We start from the raw sequence: 19,822 nt of genomic DNA, 5'->3' as shown, positions 1-19,822 counted from the left end.
AGGGTTGGTGAAGACCTGACAGTGTTAGAGCATCACTTTTCGAGTACTCTATCTTTTAGTGGAGTTTAACAGGACTTGTGCTTTACAAGGACTCAAAGAACAACAACTACACCACAAGGTAACAGCATTCCTACTTAAACATCAGAGACAGAAATCTGGTAAAATGTTTATCTCTTTAATTTCATAGAACATCAACAGCAAAAGATGGGAAATAACTAGAAAACAAAAATTCTCAAAACGGTTTCTGCTAGTGCAAATATCTTACATGAATTTTTAATAACTTGTTATGATCCTATTCAGCAACCCTAATTAGAACTGCAAAATGACTTTGAGAAAACATTTTCATGGTTTTGACTTGACCCCACAAGAGCAATTTGACAATAATTTGGAATTTATGCTTTCTGAGTGCTTCCCTCCCTAATCATGAATATTAAGTGACGGTGGTTGGGCGACAGTAAAACAGCGAATCCAGTCCCTCACAGTTCAGAATGACATTCATGAGCACCAATAAACACACGCGTATGGAGCTGCTCGGTCCCACAAGCGACACGCACAGTCAAGGTTGTCTACTGCCAAAAAAAAAAAAAAATTGTCCTCTGAACTCCAGTCAGGTCAGATCACAGGCTCTGGAGTCCACAGATGCAGTTTTACGAATGTTCTGTGTATTGAGCGGTGGCCGTAATATCCAGCATGTTTATTAAAACCGCAAACGGCGCCTCTCACATGTGCAGTAATGGTCCGCTTTTCAGTCCATCTTTCGGTGTGTCTTGAGTTTAGCCCACTCCTAAAGGGTTTGGATGGAACGGTTAACTACATCAACGTTCATCAAATCTCAGTCATTTCCTCTCCCGTTTTGCTTTCTTTTTTTTTTTTTCTTTTTTTTTTCCTTTTGTCGGAAGGAAAGTAAATGGCTGTAAGTCTCAGGTTTTTCAGCTGGAGCCATTTTCTTGCTATCGTGTGACCTACAAAAGACAGAAACAAGAGACCTGGTTATCTGATAAAGAAGATGTGGTAATTCACACTTAAATTGGTAAAAGCCTTTTGAACATAGATGAATGTAATTACTTCTTTTATGTTCTCTTTATAAATGGGAAGTTAAGGTTGACGTGAAATCATAAGCAGATATACAGCCAGAGAGAAACAGACGTAACAGGATGAAAGATGGAAAGGGAAACAGCATAGCTAAGAGAGGAGTCAATTCGCAGTCTGCTCCACTGCAGCAATCTCCAGTGACATGTGGAGCAGAACCTCCTGGTAACTCTGTTCCAATTCTATAGTGAGCAAATGCAGGATTAATGTTCACTGAAGCAGCAAGCCATGAGTTCCTTCCTCTGCCCTCCAATCATTGCAGCTCATTGGTTCTTCAGTCAAGGGAGGCGGGGAGGGGAAGACAGACACAACGGTTTCACCTATCAGGCTCCGCACAGCCTGGGTCATTAATTCAAACAATGCTGTTACGGCCGTCATTCATTCCCTGTCTATTCCTCTTACCAATTTAATTAGGACTCTTAATTTGAAACCCTCCATGGAACCCATAGCCATAATGCATTCTAATGAACACGACAGATGTTCTGCTGTTATTCCGTCTCTCCAAGCAATTACTCTTATGGCGTTTTTGTGCTCTGCACAACTGTTTTTCTTTTAATATCTCACCTGTGAGTAAACCACACCTGCTCCGATCAGCTTGAACTACCCCAATCTGCAAATTAACTTTCACAGATCGCCAGATTACAAAGGCTTGGAAAAGAGCTTCCATTTAAATCAGTCTGTCTTGCATATGAAGGAGTTCATTTAAAATGTTGGGCACCTCACTGCATACATAAGGATTATTTTTCATCTCCCATTTTTTTTTTTTTTTTTTTTTTTCTGATTTTGAAACCCAACCTTGATGCCGTTTGCAAACAATTTTCTTTCCAGGCTTCAAGTCATCCCGTCATTTTTTGAGAATGTGTACTTTGAGGAGGCTGCCAACAGATGTCTCAGAAGAAGGTACTTAGTTATCATATCTTTTATGATCAAAGTAATTTCATATTTAATAGATTAAATTCCATTTTTATGTACTTTGTGATCTCATTCATCCTTACTAAGTCTTGAAATATTTGATTAACAAGAGCAATATCCTTGTCCTTAGAATATTTTTCTGAGAATAATTGATGTTTTGTAACAAAGCAGAGATGCCAGTCACTTGGGTTCTTCTTTCACTGACAGCCCCAGGGGAGCCTTTGGTGAATATTCTCCTATTATTTGTTTTGTTTTCATCCTCTGTTTCTTCATCTCAGGGCTGTATTTCCACTGTAATTTATATGATTTAAAGGAATCATAAATGTCTAATTTATTGCTTAACCACAAGGTATACATTCAAGAAGACATTAATGAAATAATTGACTAGATGCTTTTCTTGTCTTTTTTTTTTCTTTTTTTCAAAATGTTTTCATACGCAAACCTTATGAGAAATAGCCGATGTGATATGCACAAAACAACATTAACAACTGTAACAATGATGTTTTCATAAACATGAAAGGTACCATCACTGCACAGACTCCACATAAGTTCTTTGCCACTAAAACACTCATAGTCCCACTCCTGCACTGTGCTTCGTGTCGGGCTTTTCCCAGCCGACCAGCGTGCTCCCGACCCCAGCTGAGTTTGCGTCCTCACCTTGGTGGTTTTGACTTTGTTCCCAGTGCTACAGGACCAACCAGTTAGGTCGGGAAGCACTTTACACTCCTCTCCGTCCAGGCAGGGGTGCATCTGACACCACCATTTCTGCAGTACAATGGAGGCTGGATGGCACGGCAACCAGTGAGGCCGAGACAGCGAGGAAGAGAAAGAGAGAGAGAGAGAGACAGAGAGAGAGAGAGAGAGAGAGAGAGAGAGAGAGAGTAGATTATCAGAACTTATCTTACACCACAGAGAGACTGGATGCAGTGTGTCAGTGGCACATCATCTTGCTACTGAACCGACCAAAATCATATAATCTCTCACATAGCCACACGAAAAGGATTTCAGAAGGTCCGTTTTCCTTCCCCTATAACAGGGATAATTAGAGCCAGTTAGATAACAACTTCGTATAGAGAGAGAAAAACTCTGAAAGCCCTTCCTGAGAAAAAAAAAAAAAAAGAAAGAAAAAAAGAAGAAATGGCAGAAGAGCGACAGTCACAAGCACTTATGCAAATAATCAACATTTTTGTCCACTGATGAGAAAATACAAAAAAACGCCACAGGCAATTTTACAAGAGTAACCTGAAGTGTCAAAACACAGGCTGAGAGAAAATGAGAATATGTTTGTTAAATAGGGCAGCAAAGAACCTTCACGGATAGTGTCGGGGGAAGAGTCTGTCTATCAACAAAAGCAGGCCTGTCATCATTTCATAACGTTATTTCTGTAGCGCTTCCTCAACATTAAATACCACATCAAACCATTTTATAAATACTGAAGCAACTGGTTACCTGAATACAGATGTACAAGGATACGGGCTCTGTCTGTCTGAATGAGCATTTTAAATGTAACAATGGTCCTGTGCAAGGTCACCTCTTTTCAGCTCCGACTTAACTATTTTGTATTTCATTTCTCAAAGCCTGTTTCTGACCTCTTTACATCTGTATAACAGTTCCCTTCAGACTGTCTGTCTAGACTTAGCAGAAACAAGGCAAAGAGGAGGTTTTCACCATCTCTCTCTCGCCCTACCCACGCCATGAACCGGGATGCCACGCCCCAAATCCTTCTTCGATAAGCCAATCAATTAAAGCCCCTAAATGATCCTCAATTATAGAGAGTCTCCCAATGAGTGCTGCTTTACAGTGTATTGTTTCACACAATGGGATGGGGTGCGGGTGGGGGGGGGGGGGGGCAGAAAGGAGGAGGAGTGGGGGGGGGGGGGGGTGAAATCTGTGGCAGAATGGGCTTTAAATGGAATTATGCAAAACAACATGAGCAAATCCTCTCGAGTGCGCAGGAGAAGCATGGGATGAGCGGCAGACATGACTGAAGGAGTTGACTCAGACTCTGTCCCTCTCTCTCTCTGCGGCACCAGTCATCCGGCTGTCCTGACGTCATTCGTCAGCAAGCAAAATGACCAGTTACACACTACTCTAACGCTCAGTCAAAGATTCACGCTGTAACGACATAGTACTATTAAAGATGTATAGATGTGTTCATCATAATGACTAATACACAGCACTTTTTTCTTTTTTTACCCTTTTTTTTTTTATACCGTTTCAAATGTTAAAGTGCTGTTTGTGGTGAGAATGAATGACCTCTGCATTCACACTAGTGAACATACGCCACTGAGATTGGAGAACATGACAAACAAACCTTTATCTTACATCTTATTCATTCAGTGGGCCAATCTCTCCTTGCCCAACAAAGGACTTGATACACAGACTGGGTAGACATACTGGGGTCATGTCTTTCCAAGCACCTCAACCAGTCCAGTTCAGTCAGTTATGTGAAGGAAGCACGTACGTGGTATGGCTAGCTGAGGTGTGTGAAATGAACCTGCTCTGTAAATGAGACAGACCAGAGTCTACTAATGATTTGTCATTTAATAGTTAGATCTGACCGTGACCCGGTCCTGGATAAGCGGCAGAAAATGATGATATGATATAGTTAGATCTGAGTTGGCATAATCCACGCAGATTTCATAGATTTTAACATAAGCAATCACATTTACTTTGTGAAAGATTGAGGTCACCGCTCTTTGACAATGATATAAAGTGGACTATAGCGACTGTCCTGGAGCTCAATAGGTTCTATCTTGACAGAAGTGACAGAGTTGTGGGGAACTGTCTCTCAGCTTGTGCTCACTCAGTCTTGACAGTTAAGGTGTTTAATTGGATAGAACTTTGGTTGCTGGCACCGAATTTGGCTCTCTAGTTTTAGGCTGAGAAGCTTTTGATGATCCTTGGACACCTGACCACTGGCCCTCCCTCAGGAATTGTGGGTAATCCCTCCCTGTAAAAGTGGAACATAAAAAAAAAAAACACCAGAAAATGTCTTCTCGTTCTCGGACAGAAAAAAGCAATCTCTTTCTTCGGAATAAAGTCAAAAGCATTTGTTACAAAATGTTTGTGTGGCGTATTTCTGTTTTCTTGTTTGTGCGATGGTGACGCTTGATTGGAGTTTGATATGTTTCTGACCCCAAGTGGTCATTGTGGTAACTGCAAATTCTACATTTTCATGCAGACACAAAATTACATAAATGTGCTTTGCACTAACTGTCTGTATTTGTTTCTGTACACTGTCTGTATCATAGTTTGTTGTGATTTCCAATCAAATATACAGTAAGTCAATGATAAACTGATAAACTAGTTCACCAGAGATGCTTGTTTTAACACACACAAAATCTATTTTCACTGACACCTCGTAGCAGGTCTCTACCAAGAGACAATTATGTATTCTGTGTGTAACTGCGGGGTTGTGCAATACATGCAACACGTTCTAAGATTCATAATAACAAAACTAAAATAAATCATATTTGTTTCAGAACAAAGACAGATGTTTGATATTTAACGCTACAAATGTACTGTTGGGTAAGGCTGCCATTGTCATCATTTTTGAAGTTAAAACCAAACTCTGCTTGCGTGCTTGGAGAACCTGACTATAAAACTTGTGAAACTCAATTTTCTGTATCATGAGAGTTGTGTGGAATGTGTGTGTATGCGTGTGAGTGTGTATGCTGGAGTCTTGGAGTATGTTCTTTCCAGGCTACTATAGAGCATGTGCTGAACATGCACAGAGAAGCACAGACATAGATGTAAGATCATATAGCACACTTTATCGCTAATGATGAAACTACACACGTGATGTGCATGTGTCACACAAATACATATGGACATGCATACCAACACACACACACACACACACCCCCACACACACAAACTGTATGAACAGGTCTGAGAATAGTGGGAGTGGTGAACAGCAGGTTTGTGAGAGAGTTCAGCAACACACTTCATGCTGAGTTCCTCCTGTCAGAGAGCCAAAGCTCACTGATAACAATCTAAATCCATTTATACCGTCACAATAGATTAGGGCTGCCTCCCCATGCCTGCGGCGAAAAGCGAAAAACGACCTGATTTAGACAGGGATTGATGCAGATATGTAATGCCGAGTTTGACATGAGGTAATGCTAACTAATAATTGAGTATCATCCATAGCCGGTGTGAGGTGCCGGGGCCCCCGTAAGGAGAAGACCAAGGAGTGCCGCACTAAATCGAGCTGACCCGTGTGACTCTCAGTTATTAGGCATTAGCAATTCCATCACACGAAGCCAATATAAGAACAGCAGAGTGAAGATGAAGTCATCAAAGGATTTCCCACCTGCACTGGCTGCTTAAATATAACCCAGGCAGTTCATTTACGCACATCTTTAAAAGAAAGGCAAGGCAAATAATTCCATGCTTGAGTCTCAAGGAAAAAGTGGTGGGAATATACTTTTAGCAGAGAGAGAGAGAGAGACAGAGAGAGAGAGAGAGAGACAGAGACAGAGACAGAGAGAGAGAAAAGAAAGAAAGAGAGAAAGAAAGAAAGAAAGAAAGAAAGAAAGAAAGAAAGAAAGAAAGGAAGAAAGAAAGAAAGAAAGAAAGAAGAGTAAAATGGTGCCTTTAGTCAGAAAATAGTCTGATAGCTTTTATCACACGCACAGTTAATGATGTCCAGTCAGAATTGCTCAGCCCCACTGAAGGAAAAAGCCTTTTACATTTCTCTTTCGCAGACCGTCAATAATCAAGCTATTGTCTACCTTTTTTCATGAACTGCTCCAAATTGAACATTTTGTAAGGACAGACAGAATCTAAGCATACCGGGAAATGTACATGGAATGTTTGAATGTCTGGGTTTGAGTATCACACAAGAGTCATGGCAAGTTGTATTGACTACCATGTAGCGATCTACTCTTCACCTGAAACAATATGAGGTGCTTTCTTCCCAAGAAACTAGAAACTTCTTAAATACAACTGAGTACATAATTTCTACATTTACTATGGCAAAGGATCCACTACTTTAGTGTGTGAAGTCATAAAACTTGACGCTAACTTACAACACTTATAACGCTGTTTGGTTTCTGAGAAATATGAAGAATTCAACCATTCTTAAAACATAATATGTGGTCACCAAACAGGTGGATGACCTGGCTATTTTGCATCAGAGCAGGTCAGTGGAGGAAAAACAAGGGACAGTGAGGAGAAGGACTGAAGTACAGAGCATGGCAGGTCCCTGTCGTCTAGGGTCAGGATCAACCAGGAACCCAGATGTATTGAGTTGGGCCTGAGGGTGGTTGTGTGTTTTGGCTGAAACGAGGGAGCCAAACCCACATCACAGACAACACCCAGAGGAGCCGGCCTTAATCCTCCATACAGACAGCCAACCCTACACGGGCCCGAGCTCAGGGACCGTTCCACTGGAAGGAGAACTGAGGAGAGTTAACTAGACAGGAGTCCCCACAGACAGGCCAGAACAAATGCAAGGGACCCCTCACTGGTCTCAGAGCCCTAAAAGTAGAGGAGAGATGGCAGGCCCCTGGGTCCCCGCTCTTCTTTTCTTTCTTGCATTTTCCTCTCTTTCTCTCTCTCTCTCTCTCTCTCTCTCACTCCAGTCGACACGGAAGGTAATGAGCTTTTAATGGCTTAGTCATTGGAGAACTGCAGTGTCTCTGGGCTGTCTCAGGCCAAGAGGGAGAGACGAGACAGGATAGCCCAGTTAAAAACAGAGGATATATAATATAAACACATTTAAGTGCCTAATCAGAATTATTTCATTATTTTTAGTCTAACAACTGACAAAAAAATAAAGGTAATTTGTTGGTACATACCTTATACACTACAAGTTTGACTACCGTTCATTCACTCACCCTAGGTCAGACTATTGCTCACCTAGTGCATATGAGTGAGTAAAGCGCCCTCCAATGGCCACAGATTGGAATAGCATCAAACATGTCTTGAATGTAAACAGTGACAGATTATGATACTAGAAGACTGTGAAGACATAACCCTGAACCTGAACATATGTCTTTGAATGCACAGTTATAAAAGCCGTGAATGTCTACATTGTAGTTTCTACAACCATTATTGCACGTAAAACCAACACACAAGTCAGATCAATCTTACACAGAAAAATGTTTTACATAAAGTGCAAGCCAACCGTGGTGTGATCTGGATGGTGGTGTTAGCAAATCCCCAGACTGAGAGACAGGAGAGCCACAGGCTGGGAGCAGGTTTGGTAAGCTGTGAAAGTTAGCCGACCCTGCCTGAGAACAGCATCAGTTGGGAAACATCAGACTGCAGCCACTGACACATTAATAACAAATGCCTAAGGCAAGCTGACCATCCCCTGCCCATGTATTCTCCATTCATCTCTCTGTTTGAGATGTTCCTCTCTTTGTCAAACAGGCATATCTCTGTGTTTTACAGTGGAAGTGGGTGGTGGAGGCAGCACATGACCTTGGTGTATGTGTGTATATGTTTGTGTGTGGGGAGCATGGATGTGTTGAGAGAGCATTGAGTTTGCAGAGAGAGAGAGCTGGAGTGTACAGTGCTCCTGATTGGGGTCGGTGACCCTAACACTTCTCTGTTTCTCTGTAAAGAGAAAGCTCCTCTGTCTGAGTGAGAGAGACAGAGGTTGATGAAAATGATCCTTTCACTTTCTTTGTCTGTCGGCGCAAAGCCAATATAACCTGAAACGCTTTCACAAACACACGCGTGTGCATGTACACACACACACACACACACTCACACTCACACTCACATTCAAACTGAGCTGAACCTAGCAAATTGGGAGGCAGCTCCACGCCAGCCTGTCACATGAACTCTTCAGTGTCTCTTTCCCAAATGGAAAAATACAGTTCCATATATGCTCTCTTCACTGTCAGCGTTTCTATACTTCTCTTTATTCAACGACAACAAAAAAAGTGAATTTGATGCCATAATACTAGAGCAGGACAGGTACAAATGTTTAAAAAAAAATAACCAGAGAGAGGAATATTCTGTTTTGTCAAAGTTTGAATAGCTGTTAAAGGCATTTTTTTTTTCACCAAATATAACAATTCCACTCTAGACTATGGCTTTTATATTCAAACATTAGGCAGGAAGATCCAGCCAAAGCCTCATTCCTTGACCAATTTTTCAAAGAGAACATTCTGGAACAAGTCCCCATTTCCTGTGCTCATCTGTAGGAACAAAATCTTTAACATCATATGATACATGCATATCTTTACAAGAAACACATACACTAGTCCACCCACACATACATACAAATATCCATGCATATATATCCGTAGAACAAGGTGAGGTGTATGTTTACCTTCCACACAGGATGGCTGGGCGCGGGTTGTCCCGGCGACCTGACCTGGGAAGCAGGAGCACTTGACAGTTTGAGAGCGTTCCTCAATTTTATTCTTATTACAGCAACGATGAATAGCCACCACCTCACAAGTACCCTGTTTCACCTGGTATGAGGCTGGCCAGAGAGAGAAGAGAAGAGAGGAGAAGAGAGGAGAGATGAAACCATGTGAAACTGAAAACCTTTTCAATCGCTTTCATTTATCTGTGCAAAGCCCGTGAAAGAGTAGCGCAGGAATGATGCTGTTAACACAGGGAAGTATCACTGTTTTCCCATTAACAATCCGATGAATTCTTTAGGACCTCTGCGAGGAGACAATACAAACCTTCCACAGTATATTGGTATCAAATGAAGCTGTGTTTTATGCTGTTGTTGTTGTTGTTTTTCAAAAATTAAAAAAAAACCTTAAAATGTATGCTGATGCTTCGTTCGTGTGTGCAAGACGCCATCATTAAGATGAAAAAAAAAGAAAACAGACATACACACACACACACACACGCACATGCACGCATGCACGCACACCTCTGACCATTAATCACCTGTCACTGTTAGGGAGAGAGACAGAGAGAGAGAGAGAGAGAGAGAGAGAAACAGACAGACAGACAGACAGACAAACAGAGAGGAATAAAATGACAGGTTTTTTTTCCCCCTTTTTAAATAACAAGAACTCGGTATCCCTTGGATTTCTCTTAGTCATAATAAACAAGCTGAAAGCTCTTAGAAAAGCATGCATATTTGATGAGAATGGCAGCGTTTAACAAGCAGCTGGAGGGTTGCCAGACACAGCCTCTTCGCTGGCACCCCTCACTCCCTTCTCTGGCACATGTACAGCCATAGTCATTATGAATGTAGAGCTAAATATCTCTACTTATACGCTGTACATGAGTGGGCTTCAATGAGGCATTTTTTGTTTGAGTTTTTTGTTGTTGTTGTTGTTTTGTTGTTGTTGCTTTTAAGCTGAGACCCAGCTTTGAGAAAGCTTTCCCGAGGGATGGGGCGTAACTGTCATCTCTGACAGAGAAATGGACTCAAATGCTTTAAACAGGAGTAATAGTAATAGTGTAATTTATTAATACTGATGATGAGCTGCTCCAAATGTTTCTGACACTGTTGGAAACCTTACTGATAGGAGAGACTGAGGTAGTATGTTTGCGGAGGTTTCTTCAGGAGCGGAATGTTGTATAGACACAGAGAGGGGATTGGTTTTCAGAACTAATCTTCATGTGACTTTAGCCATAACCTGGGATTTAGAGAGACTTTAAAGCTTTGCAGAGCGTTTGATTTTTTTCAGACTTCTTTTAGTCGTATCTACTCATAGAGAGAGCTTTACAATAGAGAGTTAAACTGTACGCTCTCAAGCTACGACATACAAAACATGCAGACATGTCCAGTCTTTCTTTCCTTATCTTTCAACTTTTCGCACGCAAGCACATCTTTGTAGGTTTCCATTTCAGCAGGGTCGCGGCCTCTCTCGTCCTCCGTGATTTAAAGTTTGTTTGGCCAGACCTCCAGGGAGAGGACTCAGCGTTGCTGGACTCTGGGAGACCACTCTATCAACGTCCCCTGTTTTCATTTCCCTCTTACTTTACCGTAACCTTCTCCCCAGAGGCACCCCACGCTGGCGGATTACCATGCCTGTCCGAGCAGCCTCTGGATGGGGCTTAAATAAAAGCCCGGCTGGGTCCCATGGGCGATAGCTTTTGAAGCGTTGGGTGGCATTGTGTCACGTCACGCCGGAGCCAGGATCCGTATCACTGAATAAACAACACGTAGGTATCGAGCTCTCGCTCTCACTCTTTCTCTCTAACCCATAGTTTGATTGACAACCCAGGACTCGGAAAGAGATAGGGCGAGGGGATTCAGATTGTGAAAGAAGGGAAGAGAGAATATGTTTCTTGCCTCAGTGAAAAGAGAAGTGTGGAGGGATTCTTCCTTCTGAGAGAGCCTGGGAAAGTCAGGAATTTTGAATTTTCCTCAGAATAGTTTGGAGGCCCCAGGATGGCAATGAAGGGTGTGGGATACTGTCAGGCAGAAATCGCCTGACTTCCAGGTGGGTTGTTTAAAAGTCAAAGCATCTAGTCTTGACATGGTTCTGTCTGACAACCCTCTAATGGAGATTTCTGTATTTTTCTACCATACCCCGTGTTAAAGATGCCCTTCAGGCTCAAAACATCTGTGCCATATCCCCCCTACTGCCAAAGTGTTTAAAAAATAATAACAACAATAATCATAATCATTCCCAAACTTGCTTCCCCAGTTGGTCTATCTGTTTGTCTCAGCTGATGCAGAGGCAGGTGGGAGAGGCAGGGCTGAGGAAGGGGAAACCTTGTTAGTGTGAAGGGAAAACAATGATGGTAGAGCTGCAGCCACGGGCAGAGCACAGAGGGCGGATACCTCTGTCACATCCAACACCGAGAACAAAGACTACACTGCCTCCTACTGGCATAATGAGATCGCAAGGGCAAAAAGACTCACGCGGCCCCCACCTCTCTTTTCTTTGCCTTCTTCTCCCTAATTCTCTCTCTCTCTCTCTCTCCCTCTCTCTCTCTCTCTCTCTCTCTCTCTCTCCCTCTCTCAGTCTCTCTCTTTCTCACAAATTTTAACACACACACACACACACACACAGTCTGTTTCCATTTGACGCTTTCCATTTTCTTTGATCACTGTCTATCTCACTCTTCTGTACACCGTACTTCACACTCCATTACCAAGAGATAACCCTAATGGCATTAGACCAAACTACATCTGTTCCTCACAACAACATCTCCAAAATCAGCTCTCAAATCAACAAAAGCCTCTGCACTGAGAAACGGAGAGGTAGAGGAGTCGGTTGAAAAACAGGATATTGTTAAGACTGAGCAGGAAGAAGAAAAAAAAAAAACATTTTCAGTGCGCTGTATGATTCACAGGGCTCATTATCCCCAAGTCTGAATGACTAGCCCCAGTTCCTCTGTCCTACATCTGATCAAACAGGAGTCTATTAAAACCAGTTAAGGATGCAGTGGAGCAGAATAGATGGCTAAAGGCTGTGGTGAAGCAGAGAGAGCATGTACCTCTCCTCTTTCTTCATATCTTCCTATGACACCCCCCCCCCCCATACACCATCACTACCAACATCACCAATTCACAACACAGCACCAGTCTCTCCAGTCACATATGAACACTCACTTACGCTCACACCCCACAAGGGTGGAGAGGAATAACCCCAACTCTTAGAGATGGTGCAGTGTCATTGAAGTGTCAGTGTTATTCATGATAATGTACATATAACTATAATCAACTCTTGATTCATTAATTGATATAGAGTAATGAATTGCATAACAACAAACATATAGTAAGAATATACATATTTTATTTATATATTATATAAATATTACATGTATTATATAATACTGTAACTACATTGTATGTGTACAATACATTATACAATATAGTTAATGTGTGCTGTTTCTTAAATTATGTGTGTTATTTGAAGAAAGTTAAAATACAGTGTGTGTGTGTGTGTGTGTGTGTGTGTGTGTGTGTGTGTGTGTATTTAAATAGACAGACAGATAGATAGATAGATAGATAGATAGATAGATAGATAGATAGATAGATAGATAGATAGATAGATAGATAGATAGATAGATTACATTAGGAGAGAACTCCACATTTAAAAATAAGGAGGTTATTTGAAGCAATTTGTAAAATGCTTTATTCTATTTGTGAGCGACAAGCCTGTGGAGCAATATCATATTTTACTAAAGCCTCTGTGCTCTGCTGAGCTAGACTAGAGCTTTGTGTTCTGCTGAAGCCATCTTGTTCTGGAATCTTAAACTGCTGTTCTGATGGTCTTAAAGTAATAAATCTCACATCAGACTGAAATAAAATGAGATTTCAAGCATGGCTAACTGTCTCTATTCCTGCAGCGAGCATCTCTTGTGTGGTGAACTAAGCTGCGTTACCTTGAGCAGATGAGGCAGCCAAGCGACTGATGCATTCTGACAGTGAGAGGCGGCCAAGCTATTGTGCAATTTATCAAAAAGCGTGTCTTTCTTCTGTCAATAGCCGACTGCTGTGTCTGCTCTGAAAGGCCAGACATTTAGCATGTCTGTCTGAGAAGAACACAGTCAATTCTGGGGACAGTATGACAGACAGACATAATGAACATTAAGAAGCATGGGGCATTAAGGATGAAAATAGGTTTCAGTTCGTATCAACCCGGGAACAGATGTTTTAAATGACAAAGGGGGAGATCATGTAAGTTTTGCTGGATTGTTTTCAGCTCCCAGTCTTTAGGTTCAGTTCTATAAGGAGCCTTCCTTTGGCTGCATTGACTTTTCTTTTCTCTCCCTCCCTCTTTCTCTTTCCCTTGCTCCTCCACTCCACTTCCTACATCCCTCTATCTCTTCTCTGAACAGCTATGTCCTGCACACTTCATCAATCAGACTGACATTATCTCAATTTAACAGCCTCCAGTCCAGCCAAATCAGTAGATTTATGCAAATCTAACAGGTTGTTTGTACGCCTCAGTGTCCTGGCTGAGGCACCTCATCTATACGCAAATCTATCTCCAATAAAACTCATTGTGTGTGACCGCAAAGCCCTGTTTGTCAAGTAGGAGAGTAAACGCACATACAAAACAGCTCTCATTCAACCTAAGTACTCACTATGAAAAAGAAAAAAAAAAGAAAAAAGAAATCTTCTTTGAAGAGAGAGAGAGAGAGACCGTCAAAGCTGCCCATTTGAGTTCAGTCAGGGAACTGATACGACAGTCATACCTGCTACAGTCGCCATTGCCAAATATCAGCTGTTCATTACTCAGCTCCTGGCAATTCTAGAGCCACAAGGTGCATAAATAGGACTGAAGATAAGAGTCTTTGAGCTGTTTTGTGGAAAGTAAAGCAGGAGACTTAACAAAGGGACTACTTGTGTCTGGAGAGGGTTGACCTTGAAGAGACATGTGCAAATGTGTCTTCAGCTACACTGAGTGTTTGCGTAAAAAGGCTACAGCGCTAACAAGCAGGAGACAAACTCAGCCGCACGGCGCTAAACTGACCGAAAAATCGTACTAACAAGCCCTGCATAATGAACACGCTGTAAAGATGTGCCACTATGGCAGCAACAACACAAAACAGTTAAATAAGGAAGTGAAGCATCTTTCTCCTGTTTTACAGGTACAGCGTGTGGCGCCGTTTAATTAGGTATGTGCTGAAGCACAGGCAAGAGAGACTTTTCTTTTGACTTTTGACCCTGTGTGGACAGCCTCTGTGTCAGTGTTGAAAGGGTGATGCTTAGGAGAACAGCACCAAACTCAAGTTCAAACAGCACCAATGAGCTTTCAGCGTGTCCTCTCCCTGCCCTGTCCAAACATACTGTGACACACAATCACAGATACTCGGTCTGATAGGCCGCTAATGGCCAGCCATGGCCTGTAGGTACAATGGGATTTGTGTATGAGAGGTGACAGAATCAGCTTTGCCCGTCTGTATGAGTTTTACATTGCTATGTACAAAATCACAACGCGTCACATCATTGTTTAACATGGCGCGTAAATGAGGTCCTCTGACAGAGGGCAGGAACATGAGCAGAATATCGCGAAAGACAAACTTTCATTTCTCGAGAACGTAGAGGAAAACAACACTTGTTTTATTGTCTTGTCTCAACGGCAGCCACGTCACGTTTTCTTGCCTTGTTCGGATGGGAACCAGTCCATCTGTTCCCATTAATGTTACTCTTTCCTAGGTGGAGTTGTAAGAATGATGGAACAGCACTGAGAATGACACATGGCAGATGAGGGGGACAAAAAAAAAAAAAGGAAAAAAAAAAAGGAAAAACGTATTTTTAGACCCACAGAGCCACCTTGTGGTTAAGACTGGTATCGCATTATTTTTCACCCCAAAGACATGAGGGAAAGGAGAAGGTTCATAAAGAGACTGAGAGAAGAACTCAGACTGCACATATTTGAAGACGGTCCCTTTCTTTAGGTGAGTGTTGCCTTATTTACTTGCAAAGAAAGTGTTTTGTTTTCATTTACTATAAATGTTCAGCTTCACAACACAGTTATTTTCCTAATTAGTGTGAATTCAGAGATAAAAAGAGAAGCACTGATTGGCTAATATGCAGGTGTTACTTGTTGACAAGGTGTTGAGTGTGAGTCATAATATCTTTGTAAGCAGCTGGTGGTATCCGAGTGTTGGAGTGCCTTGCTCAGCTTTCGCAACAACCTGGGTCAGCAATTAGCGCCGCACCCCAACGAAAACATGCCCCCACACGAAAAAGTTTCTTTCTCTCTCTCTCTCTCTCTCTGAATAAAAATGAAATAGCAACATGATCACTCGGTATTGCAGAGCTCTCGTGGCATTTCTACACCAGCAAAAAAAAAAAAAAAAAAGGTCACCTTGCATTAGAAATGACAAAACAGGGCGAAAAGATAATTAAAAGAAACACTGCTAATTAAGTAGGACGAATGCTGACATTGGGGAAGGGCTTTGCCTGATATGAATGATTCAGCAAAAGCCTCTCAGGTTGACCTTTCGCCATTCTAAAATATGTATGTAACTCTGGTCAGTCCATTGCCACGAGGGGAGATTTTATAAATTATGCAAATCAGAATTAGTTAGCTCGTGGGTGTCAATTAACGTTGGGAAGTGGACATTATTTTAGTGGCTTTTTTTTTCCCTCCCTTTTTTTTTTTTTTTTGAATGGGTGGAGACTGTTGTGAGGAACAGGGAGAAAATGTGCAAGGCTTATTAACTGACCATAAAAGCCATACATATTAATGCAGCCATTACCAAAAGTCTTTTTTTTTTTTTTGTGCCCTGATACAGTTCAGTATAAGGACATGAACCCTGAATATACCGGAGGCTTTAAAAGTCTTTCCTTTAACAACGCTTAGAGTTGCACATGTCATCAGCCCGAACAGAACCACGGCTTCACTCCAATGACCTGCCACGACCCTGCCCTTACTAACGGACCCTCACTGTCGAAGGAACAAAGTCCTCGCCCTTCAGAATTACATTTTACATCGTGTTATACACAGAACCTTTAAACTCTGAAAAGTTTACAAAAATCATATCTCAGTAACCACATTGTGACCAAGGTGTGGTAAATGTCAAAATTTCATCCCTTAATTGTATAATAGTATAATAAGACAATCAAATCTTTGCACACCTTTTAATAATGTAACTATTTGAAGAACGGCTAAGCGTGTCCACTGAGGTATGTAAAAAAAAAATAATGGGACTTTAATTTAAAGTATTCATCATTTTTTTTGTCTGTTCAGTGCAGCGTAAGAAATGACTTAGTGGGAATTGATGACTTTCGTCTTTGTTTTCATGTTACAGTTTAGTATTCACAGGCTGTATTCACAGTCAAGTCAAAAACACAACCTACTGTTGTGCATGTAAGATAATGTGAAATGACATGCCCTCTGAATAATAAGCACTAATGACAGAATCAAGGCCGACCCGTGTCCATAATTACACTCTAATTAAGCTCCAGGGTGGTGTGGGTGAGAAGAACACAACTTACCTGTCTGTCCCCGTAGGTTACGGTTGCCAGCGGACACTGGGCACCAGCAGAACATCACCACGGCAATCAAGAGGGTGACCTGCCACGTTGACCTGGCTCTCAGCTTCATTCTAAAAGAGACGAGAGAAGAGAAGAGGAACATAGAGAAGCAGTGTGCGTTGAAGATGCTTAAAAAAAAAAATTGGCAAAGTGAAGTTAAGAGTACGCTGAGAAAGTTTTTCAGTTTGCGATGTATTGTATCGTGTGAGAGCAACATGTGAGGGGTAGCTCTGCAAAGTTTTTTCAAAGGTCATGTTCATTTGAGAAAAAGAACATGTCAGTGTGTCTCCAGAGCTCCCTGTACCTTCTCTGTCCTCTCTATTCTGTTCCAGTGAGATCAGTCTCTCTCCTGTGAGCTGCCAGAGATGGTCATGACTGACCCGTATCCTCCTCCTCTCTCACAGCACACTACCTGAGGAGAGGAGAAGAGAGGAGAGGAGAGGAGAGGAGAGGAGAGGAGAGGAGAGGAGAGGAGAGGAGAGGAGAGGAGAGGAGAGGAGAGGAGTGGAGGGAAGGAGGATAAGCATGGGAGAGGGAGAGGGAAAAGAAGCGAAGAGAAAGTGTGGAACCGGTAAAGGAGAGAAGGATAGAGAGGGAGAGAGGGGAATAAAAGAGAGGACAAGAGGTAGAAGAAAGAGGAGGAAGAGAAAGAGAGAGAGAGAGAGAGAGAGAGAGAGCGAGAGAGAGAGAGAGAGCGAGACCTTCAGAGAGGAGCTTGTGTCCTGAGGGCCAAACACAGCCCCTCTTTTCACTGATACACACCCCCCCCAGCCCCCAGCCCCCAGCCCCCCAACCCCCCAGCCCCCCCTTGCCATAGCAACAGGCAGCAAGCAGCAGACTACTGACTGATTTATTGTTTACTCTTGGTTCACCTACCCCCAGGCACAAAGTGCTCTCCCCACAACATCACAGCCTACATGAGTGAGAGATCTCCAGCTGAGATCCACAGAGCCTCAAAGACACACACACACACACACACACACACACGTACACACCGGAACACACACATATATCTCAGCACTGCCTTTGGCAAACAACCATAAGGCCAAATGTTAGTCGTTGGGTCAAATTCCTTTTGACTTTTCTACCTTGATGGAGAGGACTTGGCTATAATGTTAATGTTGTCGTATTAGGAGAATTATGAACACACAGAATGGTAAAAACGGCCGCCACAGGCTGAGAGATGAAGTAATGCCCAGGACAGCCTGAACCAATGTCTTATGTTCTTTTTTATTTAATAATGTCTCACACCACTAATGACAGTTTAATGAAACATTTTCGTATAACGCATAAATAAATAAAGGAATAACCACTGATTAATCTTGTTTTTATAAAGAACCATCTAATTATATCCCAGCAAAGGTGAAGCTCGTATGTTCTTCAGGCAACTGTGAAATTTAGAAGTGCAGTCAGTCTGCCCCCTTGTGGTGTGCAGATGTAAATAACCCCCCAAACAAGACAGCATGCCATGTTCATCTGATTTATGGATTGCTTTGGATATCTTGTTTTTGAAAAGACAGAAAAGGCTTAAAATCTTCATAAAATACTATCTGTTAAAGTGGATCAGCTCTTGAACAGTGTGTCAGATGTGGTAGAAGGAGTGACCTTCAGTGGCGCTGTGACTTTGACAGTCAGTGTGTGTGTGTGTGTGTGTGTGTGTGTGTGCGTGTCTTTGTATGCGTGCGTGTGTGTGCGTGTGTGTGTACGTGCATGTCTTTGCGTGCGTCTTTGTGTGTGTGTGTGTGTGTGTGTGTGTGTGCGTGTGCGCGCGTGTGTGAATGTTTCTCTGTGTGTGCGTGTTTGCCTGTTTGGACAGAGGTCCTGACAAAGGAGAGAGTAATGCAGCGAGACAGACCAAACACAGCTCAATGACAGCTGCCAAGGGTCAGACACCCAGCCTTATGCCAGTGCAGGGAGTAAAAAGATGGGAAGAAGCACAATAGAGAGGGAGATGAGGCATTGGGGAATAATAAAAGAGTTTGGCTTAGGGAAGCTGCCTGTGAACATGATCAATGATTGATTATAATGTGGTTTTTAGGTACTCTGCCCATGTCAAGCCTAAATTAAAATATTTATGGGAGTATTTGGGAATACTGCGTGCTGTGTGTTTATCCTTCTAGTGGGCTCTGTTTGTGTGCATGTGCGTGTGTATGTTTAGAAAACACATTCAGTGCAGGTACTGTGCTGTGGAGGATAAATATATGTATCATAGTGATTTTTATATACTGTGTGCTTGTGTGTGTGTGTGTGCGTGTGTTTGTGTGTGTATGCGCGGCGAGCGTGTGTTTGTGCCTCTGTGTGCGTCTCTATGGTGTCTATGTCAAATGTGTGTAGCATGTATATAGAGTAGGTTCTGTATTGGACTGGTGATTAAGTATTCTGCAGCATGATGCAGTAGCACATTTCCCATTCTCTTTATACAGGCAGGTCCACACTATGCATTCTTATCAGCTTTGTTCACTGACACATTCATTAAAAGAGCACAATGGCCAAGTGTGTTCACCTGCTCATGGATCTGCGAGCTGCCTACACAGTGAATCTTCTCAGAAGACACGCTCTCTCTCTCTCTCTCTCTCTCTCTCACAAACATACACAAACACACACACACACACACATACACATGTACATACAAACACACACACACACAGATGCACACAAAGACACGCACGTACACACACACTCACACACACACACACAAACACAGAGAGAGATGGAACCAACCTTCATCTAGCTGCTTTCTGCCATTTCTCCCTATTCCTCCTTTAAACTATTATCCAATTGTTCTCTAAATTCCATTAAATTAAAGTACGCCTGAAGAGGTGCAGATGTGTGCTTACGAGTGTGTGGGTGGCAGCATGATGGAGCCTGAATTGTGTGTGTGTGTGTGTGTGTGTGTGTGTGTGTGTGTGTGCGCGCGCGTGTGTGCATGTACACGCA

The 19,822-nt window shown here is 42.3% G+C and overlaps 1 protein-coding gene across 1 annotated transcript; it reads right to left on the bottom strand.

Annotated features, from left to right (window-relative positions):
* Positions 1-950: 950 nt before the first annotated feature.
* Positions 951-16,955, bottom strand: tafa4b (TAFA chemokine like family member 4b). The gene is made up of 4 exons (XM_030778378.1): positions 16,847-16,955; positions 9,296-9,451; positions 2,659-2,783; positions 951-962 (listed from the first exon to the last, which is right to left on the bottom strand). The coding sequence occupies exons 1-4, from the start codon at positions 16,953-16,955 to the stop codon at positions 951-953; spliced, it is 402 nt and encodes a 133-aa protein (XP_030634238.1).
* Positions 16,956-19,822: the final 2,867 nt, after the last annotated feature.

This window comes from Chanos chanos, chromosome 6 (genome assembly GCF_902362185.1).
Source record: "Chanos chanos chromosome 6, fChaCha1.1, whole genome shotgun sequence".
NCBI lineage: Eukaryota > Metazoa > Chordata > Actinopteri > Gonorynchiformes > Chanidae > Chanos > Chanos chanos.
Note: the sequence above shows the minus strand (reverse complement) of the source record. Positions and strands in the feature narration are given on the sequence as shown.